The sequence below is a fragment of the Merops nubicus genome, unplaced genomic scaffold (assembly GCF_000691845.1).
Source record: "Merops nubicus isolate BGI_N331 unplaced genomic scaffold, ASM69184v1 scaffold24879, whole genome shotgun sequence".
Taxonomy (NCBI): Eukaryota; Metazoa; Chordata; class Aves; order Coraciiformes; family Meropidae; genus Merops; species Merops nubicus.
In genome coordinates, this window is record NW_008629353.1 from 1900 (window position 1) to 14975 (window position 13076).

General features: G+C 37.1%; 1 protein-coding gene across 1 annotated transcript in view; it reads right to left on the reverse strand.

Annotated features, from left to right (window-relative positions):
• Window positions 1-418: 418 nt before the first annotated feature.
• Window positions 419-13076, reverse strand: part of LOC103779352 (trafficking protein particle complex subunit 10-like) — a gene marked incomplete at its 5' end in the record, with an annotated part of 40173 nt that continues 27515 nt past the window's right edge. The window contains 10 exon segments of the mRNA XM_008946976.1: window positions 419-833; window positions 1647-1841; window positions 2236-2413; window positions 3746-3916; window positions 4761-4887; window positions 5337-5437; window positions 6577-6806; window positions 7936-8094; window positions 9227-9368; window positions 12911-13076. The exon segment at window positions 12911-13076 is cut by the window's right edge and continues 17 nt beyond it. Coding sequence (XP_008945224.1) covers window positions 595-833; window positions 1647-1841; window positions 2236-2413; window positions 3746-3916; window positions 4761-4887; window positions 5337-5437; window positions 6577-6806; window positions 7936-8094; window positions 9227-9368; window positions 12911-13076 — 1708 coding nt within the window.

Below are 13076 nucleotides of genomic sequence, written 5' to 3' on the forward strand. Positions count from 1 at the left end.
AGGAAAGCAACTGTTACACCAGTGAATGTGCTGTTGTATGCTGTGTTGTGTTTCTGGCACATATGTGGAAAAGCTTGTAAATTATTACATACAAACCCAAGATTTGGATAATTAGATCATCCAACTCTAAATTCTAAAATATGTAGGAAGCATGAAACAAATCTCTCAGCTGCCAGACAAAAATAAAGAAGTGGTCCAAATATTTGGGGTGTGGTTTTTTTTTTGTTTGTTTGTTTGTTTGTTTTTTTTGTTTGTTTGTTTTTTTTGTTTTGTTTTGGGTTTTTTTTTGTTTGTTTTTTTTGTTTTTTGTTTTTGTTGCCTTGTGTTGTGATGCAGGATGTGACTAAAGGGAGAAAACCCAATAGCTTACACAAAACATACTAAAGTGGCAATATAAACTAGCTGACACAAGCTTCGCTGTACATTTAAATTGATACAATTGTCTGGTGCTTCCATGGCCAGTACATGTTGAGTGCCACAGGTTTCCTTAGAGTGAGAATGTTACAGCTAAGACTAATCAGGTCGTAATCCTGTAAAGTGCTTTCATATCCAGTTTCTAATGGGGTTTGTCTTCCTTGTTTTCATACCGAGCTGTCACGTGATGTTGACTTCCAGAACATGGTCGTCCTTGCTGGGAATGACAAGTATCTGCATACCCGTGCTGCAGTTGAAGACCTGACCAGCTGAAAAGGCCTGCAGGCGGGGCATGGGCAAACCTTTGTGTTCCCCACTAGCTGTGGAATGCAAGCTTCCTCTGCTCCTGATGCTGCTGCTGTCTGCTTGATCATCCACATTCTTGTCCACAGACAGGTTATCATTTTCAATCCAGCTATCTGTTTAAAACAAAACCCCACAGTTTCATTCTATGAAGGGATTAAACAACTCAAAAATTATTTCAGTGCTCAGATGCACCGTCAGTGAACCACATGTTAACAGTTACGATCTCCTGTGCTGAGGTAACAGTCTGTGCACGCTTTTGGCCAGCAGCAGATAAAGTGAATTACGTTGGTTTCTAAGGAAAATTTAAGTAGCACTACCTCACGCTTGCCACAGGCTAGAAGGGTGCACGTTGGCAGTTCCTGGAACTCTGCTGACAAATGGGAAGTTGCTTGCACCAGTGAACTCTCAGAATGGTGCTGGGACCACTCAGCAGCACAGATAAATACTCCTGATAGCCGTGGTAGTTTAACTTCTTCATCTGATCTGAATTATGCACCACAAATTTTCAGCAGTTTTTTTGTATTTAATCCTTTCAAAAACTGAGAAAAAACTTCAAAGCTACTGAAGACACAATAGGTGTTCAATTTACAGGCAATGAAACCACAGGATTAGAGGGTTATCAAATTGTTTCAACTTGATTATAAACACAGTGATAATTAATTTGCACAATATTCCTTAAAGGAAATACAAGAAAACAATGCACTGGTTATTCTTCCTCACAGATGAAGGCTGCAACTTGAATTCAGAGTTCCCACTAGAGCCATGTTTTGTCAGGCTCAAATCAGAACTGTGAGTGAGGGTAAGTAACAAAGACTCCTATGAGTACTTGGTCAATACCCTTCCTTGCCTCGCTTTTCTCTTTACACAAGAACAGAGGAGAAGCAGAATCACTTCTGTAAGCAGACACGTAGTTAAGATAGCTTTACCAGCATCAAGCTGTGTGGAGTGAGCAGAATGGTGAGGGAGGTATTTAAACAGTCTGACATCAGGAAAAGGCAGATATCCAGCAAAGAGCGGCATCACTTCCATGTGGACTTTGTGAGTTGCTCGAGCTGCTACAGGCATAGATATCACTCCAGAACTTTTTCCACACACTGCCCAGTTACTACTGTTGTCAACAACTGCAAGAATAAAGAACAAACACTATAAATATCTTTCCTGGAAAATGGAGAGCCCTCAGTATAGTTTTACAGCAGTTTTAAAATCAGTGTTTTAGCAACATCTAAAAGCCCACCAGTTTTTGTGTGAAGAGCTGTGTAAAGTAAGAAAACAAAAAGTGACCATATGTGGGCCTCAAGCAAGCATTCATGCAGTCTAAACATCATTTATATTCCACTTGAAGACAGATTAACGAGGAAAAAATACTAAATTCTCAGTCTATCAAAATGAAAACTGCTTTACTGAGCAGCCATACTTACAATACAAGAATACCTGCCACAGCAACACCAAGTGTGGCATTGTCAAGGCAAAACTACTGGGGAATTTTGTCAATATGCTTAAGAAAAATATTCTTACCTTCATACATAAGTTTTGTTGTGCAATACCCATCTGATTCTGTTAATGCTTCATCTCTGTCAACCTCCGAGAGGTCAACAAGTCGAGTGATTGACACCTCTAAAGAGCAGAGTGAGCCTGTTTTACAATACTCTGCCCCCAATGGTGGAAAGATTTCAGTTTTCACACGATACAATGTCTGTCAGGAAGAAAACAGTGCTGTTATCAAGAAAAAAGGGGTGTTTTACTTGTGTTTAAGCTGAATTGGACAACTGATATAGTACGAACTTAACTTTACATTTAACATCCACATCCTATTGAGTCTTTTTAATGCAAGATTCAGTTATAAGTAATGCTCACTTCATTATCTTGGCTCAGTTTGAGAAAAATAATCAAACCAAATTTGATTAAATCTACTTTTGATACCAGCAGCAAGCATACCATTTTCCCCCTCCACTTCTGTGTTTTAAACTCAGCCATTCAATGCTCCTATATGGACACCAATCTTCTTAACATTTAAACAAACTTTTATTAGTTTAGTGACACCTCGCTTCCAAGACACATCATTTAAATTCTAGCACAGGAGAACTTACTTTCTTCATTCTTACGATCATAGTCCCCTGAATAACAATGTCCACATTATCAAAGACCTAATTTTCAATTACTACAAAAATAAAATTTCTACTCCAACCCTGTCTGTTTAATTCCATTAGTTCCCTTTAAAAGCTCCACAAAGATGATGATACAGGTGCCAACAAGTGCTGGTTACATACCAGTAGGTAAACATATATCTAAAGTATTGTTCAATTCTTGTTTGTACTAAGTAGGTAGAAAAACACAGCAACACTGAAAAGAGGGAAAAGGATTTAACCAAATGAGTCTTCTCATGTTGCTACTTTTTACCCAAGCATGAAAAAGGGTAACACCAGACTGAATTTAGAGATCAGGTTAAATCATGTTGATAGGATTCCTTTAATAGGAAGTTATATCTAGCCTATAAGCTTCCTAGCTGACAGAAAGAATAAAAGGTTTGTCCATAAAGGGAAAGAAGGAACATTTAAGATAATGGCCTAGAAAATCCTAAATATTTCATTAGAGGAGCTCATCTCAAGTGCTACCAAAAACAAGTCAAACACTTTCAATACCAAAGATTTTCTGAAAATTGCAATTTGCTCTGGAGAGTGCAGTCTTAAAACAGCAGGGGAAAAGCAGTTCAGTAATCTGAGGAAGAGTCTCCATGGCACAATCCCAGGAAAGCAAACACACAGAAAAAAGTGTAGGAAGATCAAGGACACTTGCATAAGTGTTATATTCTGCCTCCCCCATCCCTTCCAGTGGCAAGCATATGATTCCACAATATCATATCAGACTTCAGTTCTGTCATTCAACAAACTGGCTTTCCAATGATTCAAAGTAGGTGTCAATCTCATATTAGAAAACTTCTGTTTATATTATATTTCTTCACTTTCCCTCTCCATATACTAGGAAACCATATTCAGTTAACAGATGATATACTTCTAAGAGCACTTACAAAAAAGTTTTCCACTTGGAATTCATAAGTGAACGGCTTCAGGATAAGAGACTGTTCTTCAGAGGTAGCTGGGCAAAAGCTGACTGAAAACAGGCACTGCAAGGAGAGAGGAAGCTCTTTTGTCCACTTCAATTCCCATACAAAGAATATCGATTGCTTACTGTATATGACCTGAAAGGGAATGTTTATAGTATTACTTTCCTTCCTTCCTCAGAGAAAGAAGTGGAAATGCACATACATCTGTTTGTCTGTTCTGACATTAATGTAGTTTATAAAAACAAATGACCTGTCTAGTGTTAAATAAGTCATTAGAGAAAAAACACAATCGAAATAACTAATAGTGATTTTTTTTAACAAGGCACATCTAATTAAAAAGAGAGATACATTTCACTGTCAGAATCAACATTTCAACAGAGAACACTTCACATTCACGTACATGTGAAAAATATTTTATCCAAAAGTCAGATTTAAAAAAGATATTAATAATGTTTGTATACCTTTTTACTAGGCACCAAGAATGACAAATTTAATATGATGTTCATACAAGGCTGAACAAAACTCTGATGGGACTGTTTTGCAACTTAACTAGGTTACAGCTGCATTTAATCGGAAAGCAGTCTGGTTTTGGTTCTTAAAACCTAATGACGAAGTGCAGCTATAAAATGAACAAATTAAATGTTAACAGTGATATAAGTGACATTACATCTAATATCACTAATGTGACAATATGCTTACCCATTTCATCTCTGGCAGGTTGCAATGTTCTGTATGAGGCAAATGGATAAGTTTGAAAACTTATCCATGTCTTTGCAAGTTTTAGAATTTAATCTGGAGATCTACATATGTAAATCCTTTGTAAAGCATCTTTAAGAATGAAAATGTCTGAAAGGACTACAAAGGTCTCTTCTACCGTCAGCTATCAGCCTTACTATGAAAATCTACATGCAGAAGTGCTAGTAATTTCACTAATAAGACCTGTCCTGCCAGCAAGCTCATAAACTAAGAGAATCTTTACCTGTTCAGATTCAGGGTTCAGAGGTACCAGCTGCAGATCTCTACAGTCAGCAGAATTTTTTAGGCTGTTGTCTGACAGGTGGAAACAGAGTTCTGACAAATTCTGTACACAGACTTGCACATATTTCCTGAAAAACATCACAGTTTGTTCAACAGAAGTTGAATTGCTACATTGAAAGAGTGTACGTCCACAAAATGGCTTTCCAAGCGCACAACCCAAGTAAAACCAGAATGACAGGTATATTTGGGTTTTTTTCAGTCTTTTCCTCAATACTTATGGGTATGTAGAAACAAGACTGTAAAATATCCTCTTCCATATTAAACGAAAATAACTACACAGAAATAGGCTAGCTTGGCTTATCCTGTCATTTTATTTCCAAAATTCCTGAAACTACAGATTTGTTTTATTGTTATGAAAGAACATTAGAGGAAATACACAAGCTTCCAATGGGAAGCTGTGTAAGGCAAGAGAAGCTCAACTTTAAAAAAAAAAGGCTGCTATAAATATTAGTTATGAAACTCCAGCTCTGAATTCTGTAAGGAGAAAGAAGCAATAAATACTTAATGAGTACATTACCGTTTGCCAGCTGACAATAAGGAATGCTTGGCATTAAAAGGTATGCAGAAAGTTAATGCAATAATTGTGGAGTAAATCGACCAAGGACAATCAATGGTTACCTAAAGGAAAAAGAATAAGGTTCTTATTTGTAATGGTCTGTAGCATAATGATTTTGTTTTACTTCTCATTTCTAAGCAAAACTTTTCTCAGCAAGTGTCTACATCACAGGGTATGAAATCTTGTAGGATCTTATCCTGGGGAAACTGACATACCCAGTTCTGAACACTAGAAATTAATGAAGGGCAATAGAAGAAAAAAAAAAAAAAACACAACCCAAAACTAAACTGATAGTAACAACACCAATAGCACCATAACAATAATCTGGTAAAAGGTCAATATCTAATAAATTGTTATAAGATCTATTACTGAAATGTCTTTATAATCCTTCAATATATTAAACAGAAGTTCAAAATATTTTTTTTAAATACATTTAATGTGTATTTTTTTAAACTTGAAGCAGCACACTTAAGAATTTCTCCTGAGGTGAATGCTACTATTCTTCCAGTTGTAAAGTGTATATATTTAAAAAATTATTTTTATATGCAGAGAAAAAATCTCTCGTAACATCACCTTTTAGCAATGCTAGTCTATCGTTATCCCTTTTGACCCCACTCTTTACACACAAGGATACATGGCAGCACACTTGGTCTATTTTAACAAGGAGTTGCACTCTGAAAGGTGATGGTTTCAAGATCATCTTGCTGTCAGCTCAAAAGCTGCTTTCCATATGATTTCATTAACCCGTCATAATGAAGATTAGGAGGAAAAATCACCTCCACCTAAGTAAAGTGACAGCTTGAAACACTACAACGTTCCTCAACACAGCATACAGGTTCTTTGCAAGTGGAAGAAATAATCTTTGCCATGAGTTTGACAGGAGAATTTAAAGACCACCATGCCAGCTTTTACAAAGAGATGGGTATACTCCATCGTACACAAATTGTGAGTGTTAGAATCTTAAAACTCAAATTATTAGCTGTAGAATAGTTAGAAATATACACTGTTTACTAGATTACCATCTTTTTTTTTTTCCATTTTTAACATTTGCTAATATTTTTGCATGTACATCTTAGGGAAAATTAGTTCAATGCAAGTGGGTTCCCCCAGGCCCTCATCACCACCACTTCTATTTCGTAAAGTATATGCCAGCCCTGTGGTCAAAGAGATTTCAGAATAAAAACATTAAATTACATCGTACTTTTTGGTCAACGGTAGCCATGCAGTTGTCCTGTTTCTGCTTTTCTTTGTTTTTTCTGTGAACTTCTTTATTGGTAGTATTTTCTTTTTCCGCTGCAGATTCTGTGGCTGATGGCAAATACATCACTTCTAGTTCAAATTCAATCACGTGATATGCAGGAGCCACTGGCAAACTGATACTTGTGATCTTTTCAGAAGACTGAATCCGTAATGATGATTCCGAGATCTTTTCTACAGTTGTGCAGAATGGAGGAAAAATAAGGAGTTTTAAAACACGTTCATCCCTTCACAATTTTCATGTTAATCTGTAAGTAATGAAACTAGCCTAAAAAACTGTGCCATAGAAAAATACATGGTGCCAGAACCATTTCCTAGCACAGCCTCCATGTCTGCAAAAACAGCAACAAGAAACCATGCTGTATAACTCCACAGCAAACTCTTCAAATGAGCATTCAGATCCAAACATCTTACATACCACTACTGCTCACAACTTCCTAACAGTAAAACTCTATCCTTCTTTAACTACAGGACTGGGTAGTAGAATTACATTCTGTGCAGTAATCACTTCCAGTGTTCAAGAAAGAACAAAGAGGACAATTTGACAAGAAGCTTCAAACTAGCTAGAGAGCTACTTTAGTCCATTGTACAACACTTATTGAAGTTTTTACCATGTCCTGCAGCTCCTTAGTCTCATTCACTTCAAGCAAACTTCCAACTTAATGAATACACATGCATCAGCATTCTTGGTCACCATTCATCATCTGGTCTTTAAAATACTACACATGGGGTGACTCTGTACAGTCTACTTTAATCTTAATTTCATCAAGTCTGTTAAGACTTTTCCTCCCATTTATGTAAATGTTGCTTGTCTTTGAGCAACTCAGGAGACTATATGGTACCTATGCTCAGGAAGAAAAAGAAACCAGAATGTCGTCTGTTTAAATGAAACACCAAAGGAAATGCTCCATTTGAATACAGCACTATGTAAAAACCTACTTGCAACTGCTTCACAATAAAAGCGGTCTAGTCAAAACAGCCTGCACAGTAACAAAAGATCACTCACTTGGAAATCGTGACAGACACTTCAGCAGCAGTTTCACCATGCCTACTGAATTCCATCAGTGAAAGCAGAAGTTGTCTAGCTGTATTTGCTGAAAAGTTCATATTACTACTTTGAGGATGAAAGTGTTAAGAACTTTCTTGCACTGAAGTACTCAGCTGCAAGTCTCTAAAATTGTTCTTAATAATAACTATTGAAAAAGACAGCATCAGTGTTCTTAATACTGTAAACAAAGGTCTATTTCAGGATTACAGAATTTTCATCCATTTAAAGATCATTAATTTTTATTTGATTGCTTACCTCTGGTGTTGGAATAGATCACTGCCTTGCTCTCTGGATGATACAAAATAGGCATTGCATCTGCATTACTGAGCTGCAAAGTGTCTCCATTCTTCAGAGTGTAGTGACCAGTAGTCACCGTGAATTTCACCTTCTGGGGAATGCCAGCCAAAAGGCTGTCTGAAGAAGAAAGCAGAAATTGTAAACAGATGACTCATCAGTAGATGGTAACAATGGGCTGCTAAAGTTTTTTTCCAGTATTCCCAGACAATCTGTCATGCAAGTTAGGGTACCTAAAACTGTGGAGTTTTGGTGTTATGCAACACATTAAACCTAGGTCAGGCATATCAGTGTGGGAAAACTCATTGTTTCAACTTGAGTGATCAAAACCACAGTTTCTTGGATAACTTAGATTAGGTGGCTCATATATCGTGTCGCTCTGGCAGCACAGAATTCAGTAAAATACTGTAATCCCAAAGAATTCACTAAGATTTATGTTCACTTCTCCAGATTATAGACAGCTTTATATTTTTGTACCTGCAATGCCAGTCATACCCACATGCTATATTTACATAATATAAGAATGCCAGTATGCACACTGACTTCCAAATATCTAAATCACCTCCATCAATTTCATAAGGCTAGTTAATTTGATTAATGCCCAACATCCCTGTCCTTCCTTTGCCACACACTGCAACCCCTGGAAATGGAATGACAGCACAAAATGCCTATTAACTCCTCAACTGCCTCAGCTAATAGCCTGAAAACAAAATCACTATTAACTTCCATTCATAAACTTTAATACACTCTACAAGTAATGCTCAGCTGTCAGTGGATGCATTCAGTATTAAATTTTAGTAATTTTATGTTATCACCTCTAGTAGGGAATCCCAGTTCTTACACATGTCTCCTAAATATCAAAGAGACTGCTGTATCACAGAACTAAACAATAAGGAGCTCAGTCAATTACAAATTTAAATATTCACTTCTCCTAACCAGTGTGGCAACTCAGATCATACCTGATATTTTAGTGACACTACATGTTCAAATTCACATTCAAAAGTGATACTACATGTTTCAGAGCTAAGCACTGAAATTACTCGTTGAAAACTAGCCATCACTGAGAAATATACTTGATGGATAATTTGAAAACTGAGAATTTAGACTCAAGAGTAAGGGCAAAAAAACCCCACCACCAAAAAAAAACACTACACCCAAGTAATATTCATGGCAGAAAATGCTTTATAGCTCTAGTCCCATGAGAGTATAACAGAAATCATCAAAACGACTTCAGCACAGCAGCTGTACCTACCAGTCATGGGTTCCACTTTTAGCTGAGGCTCCTGAGAATACACATCATACTGCACAATTGGGTATATATGAAGAAGGACAAACTGTACTTTTCCCACTGAAGTGCACAGCTGCCTGAGCGTGTACGTCCCAGGTTCTTTGGCCTTTGAAGAAAACATTTGGATGGATTTCTCAGTTTAGGAAATACTTCTAAACCAAACTCTCTACTAAAGAGCAGCATGGTTTTAGTTCATTTTTATCAGATACGTTGCATTTGTAAGTTAAAACAACAGACTTGTTCTCTGAGTAAATGAAATATTTTCACAAAGGAGCACCTTTTGCCCCATTAAGACAGAAGCTCTAGAGTGCTGGCTGATTCAAGAAAAACAAGTAACAAGTACCAATAATCAGAATTACTTCCGTAGCCGTGCTTTCAAATTGTTATTTTGGAGTGGTTTTTGTCTTTTTTGTTGGTTCCCCCCAAGTGCTACATACATAAAAACATATTTATTAAGGAGTGAAATGCTATTTAGCAAGCAGTGAAGTGCTTATTTGGCTAACATTCATAAAATCCTACAACCTTTATATACGGCATTTCATCTCAAACTATGGATTTCAAACAGTCCCCACACCACTCCCTGTGTGAATGCTTGCAAAAAAAGTAATACATACATATTTAATTTCAAACTGTTCCTTCTACTCTGAATAATGGGATCCTGGATGTTCTACAAATAACATTATAAAAAGCAAACCTGTAATATCTGCTGGTATGTTTATTCCTAATTCTGTTTGCTCTTAGATACTACTGCTAGGGAATGGGAAATATGTTCTTTTTCCATGTGTCATTATACCAAGTGTAATACAGAAGTTATGGAAAAAGCTACAAAAACTTAACATTCAAACCTCCCTTACACAGAAAAAATCCTGGGTTAGGCATCATCAGCTTAAGATCTACAGAAAGAATTAAACTTGTTCTGCATCTTGGAAGCACAGTCATCCCTCTTCCTGCAAAATCAGTGCAATTAAGCATTACTGTAAGATAATTTATAAAACAACTTGTCAGCAGTTTCTCTCCTCTGGCCAGATATGTAATCCAGCAGAAGTGACACAGTATAGTACTACAATGACAATGGATATTTAGTAAATATTTTGTAAATACTGCAGCTCCAATCTAGAGAAGCTTTCATCATGTTCTCTACTAACACATTAGCAAAATTATAACCCATTCAATTTTTCCCTTTAAGGACAGATAAGTCATGCTCTGAACAACTGTATGAAGGTAAGCAGGATTCACACTGAGCAGCCTTTCCACAAAAAATCCATTCAAGAAAGAAAGGTTAGGAAAACAGCAAAGTTATAAGCATAAGACTGTCCATCTTCCAATAACCACCAGAAGCATGCAGAAAGCAAATTTAAATCAGAGCTGTATCTAGCTTTTCATCCACGTCTCTTCTTCCATGGTTTCAGATTGCTTCCTGATCCCACCAAGCCAAAATGCCTGTTCAGGAGTCTCTAACAGCTTTCTTCTAGTAAGGCTCATTCACCTGAAATCCAGTTCTACATACATGTTAATATATTTTACAGGAAACTACATTTGCAGCTGCCAAGACCTTTGACATCTCCTAACCCCATTAACCTGTCCAATCATCTGAAAGAACGAGAAATCTAAAAAATTACAGTTCAAATTGCATTATTGCCATTTCGCATTGTATCATCAGGGACTTGAACTCAGCTTCTATCTTGAGATAGCTGCTATGCATACAGGTTCCACACTCTGTGTGTGCACATGTACCAAGCACTGGAGGAATGGAAAGTATACAGGAAGCTTCACGCTAAGCAAAGTTTTATGACAAGATAGAAATTAACAATGAAAAAAAAAAATAAAAGGAGAAAGTTAAAATCTCAGGGGTGGAACACCTAAAAAATGCTAAGAATGCTAAAGAAACCTGGTCAGCTCTGTTTAGCTATCAGCTTCTAGTGACCAAAAGCAGATGTGTAGATTCTTATTTCAAAATGAGTTTTGAAAAAGGGACCAAAGCTAATTTAAACTGATCAGAAAATGGCAAAGCTTGCAGGGACATAGACCATAGGTGACTGCAGAACATCTCCTCTCTTCACAGCATCCCCATCCTTCCAACATACAGGCTGGGTAATGCTCAGAAAATGAAGCAGCTTTGAAACACCTGTTGCCTTCCTCACTGTGCTGCCCCACCTCTTCTCAGTCATTCAGATGCTGCACTGAATTTATCCGCATTTTCTCACTCAGATTTTCCCTACTCTAATGTTCACTACTGTAGCATTGAACTCTACACTAATAAACACTTCCCTATGAAGGGTTATAGAGGTGAGGGATACAAAGTATTTAAAGAAACCCAAAGAACAGAACAACATCATTGAGGCCAGAAGTTCCTACTTCTGGAATGCCAAACAGATGGTGAAGTCTCACTTCTTTTAAAAGCGCTTGGCATTTCACTTTGTGGGACGTAAGCTGGCAGGTAAATGCCTTTCTTCATTTCATTAAAAAAGGCAAACAAACCACAGATCAGCAAAGCAAGGCCACAGAATGAGTGGCATTTAAAAAAAAAAAACAAAAAAACAAAAACAAAACACCAAAACCAACCACCAGAAACACAAAAAACAAACACCAAACCATCACAACCCTGCAAACAGACAAAGAAAAAACAACAAACACTCCACCCCACCCCCAAAAAAACACCAAACCACCAGCACAAGCAACCAACAGGATTGGTACTCAAGGCCTGCTTATTTCCAGTGACTATGCATCTAGTAGTAATGCAACATGAACAGAAGTGATAAGGCATTACTGACCTTAAATATTCCAGCAATAACTGGGAGTACTTAGCTTGCTGGAAGAAGAATGGTAGTCAAGAAAGGACTACTCTTAAGTATTAAGCTCACTTTGAGTGGATGTGTAAATTGGGAATTGAGGGAGTTTCAGATAAAACACTGCATGGCAGAAGTAGGACTGTAATCCATTTTTTCAGGGTGACATTTAGGTGGTGACACTATTTTCACAGGCGTTTGCTCATGCAAGTTTAGTCTTCCTGTATCAAAGAATCTTTGTGTTCTTGTCTCCTCACATTCCTTACGTGATTAAGATTAATAATTGGGGCAATTTTATTCCTGACATCTTCTAGATTCAGATATTTGAAGCTGAGAGTAAGTATGAAAAATCATGCTTCTTACAAGTAAGTTTACTATATCCACCAAGTGCAAAAATAGTCTACCACCCTCCACAGCAAAGAATAGGATATCAACCAAATTTAATCTCATCCTCACTTATTAAGGACTAGCAAACGCATTCCTGTGAAATTTTTAAAATATTATTTTCAATGAGCTCAACAGCAATGGCAGACATCATGAGCAGTATATTATTTTGCATATGAATTTATAAGTTTAATTTCTGGCATCAATAATCAAGATTTTAAATTAAGTTTCGGAAGGCTCACTCAAATGATTGCAAACAGGACAGTCACCCATACATTTTTGACACAAACACCACAGCCTTCTTTCAAGGGAAATTAAAGTCTAGAACAATGAGAAGAAAGCCACAAGGGGAATAGCATAACCCAAGCTGTAACAGGAAGCAATACAGGCACCAGTTGTAAGCACCACACACTTCCTCAGCCAGTGCTTTGAGTTCTTCTTTTGTAAGTGCTACATTCCCTTGACTATAAAAACATACCTGAGTATTGAATGTTATTTTATTGATCCCTGGTTCCAGTATTAAGTTGTTGCATTTCAACACATGAGCCCCATCTTCTAAAGTCACCCCTGAAGGCATGTCCAGCGAGCTGCTGCTCTCTTGCCTTCGTAGTAGCATGTGCACATTTTTGCAGATAATTCCTGCT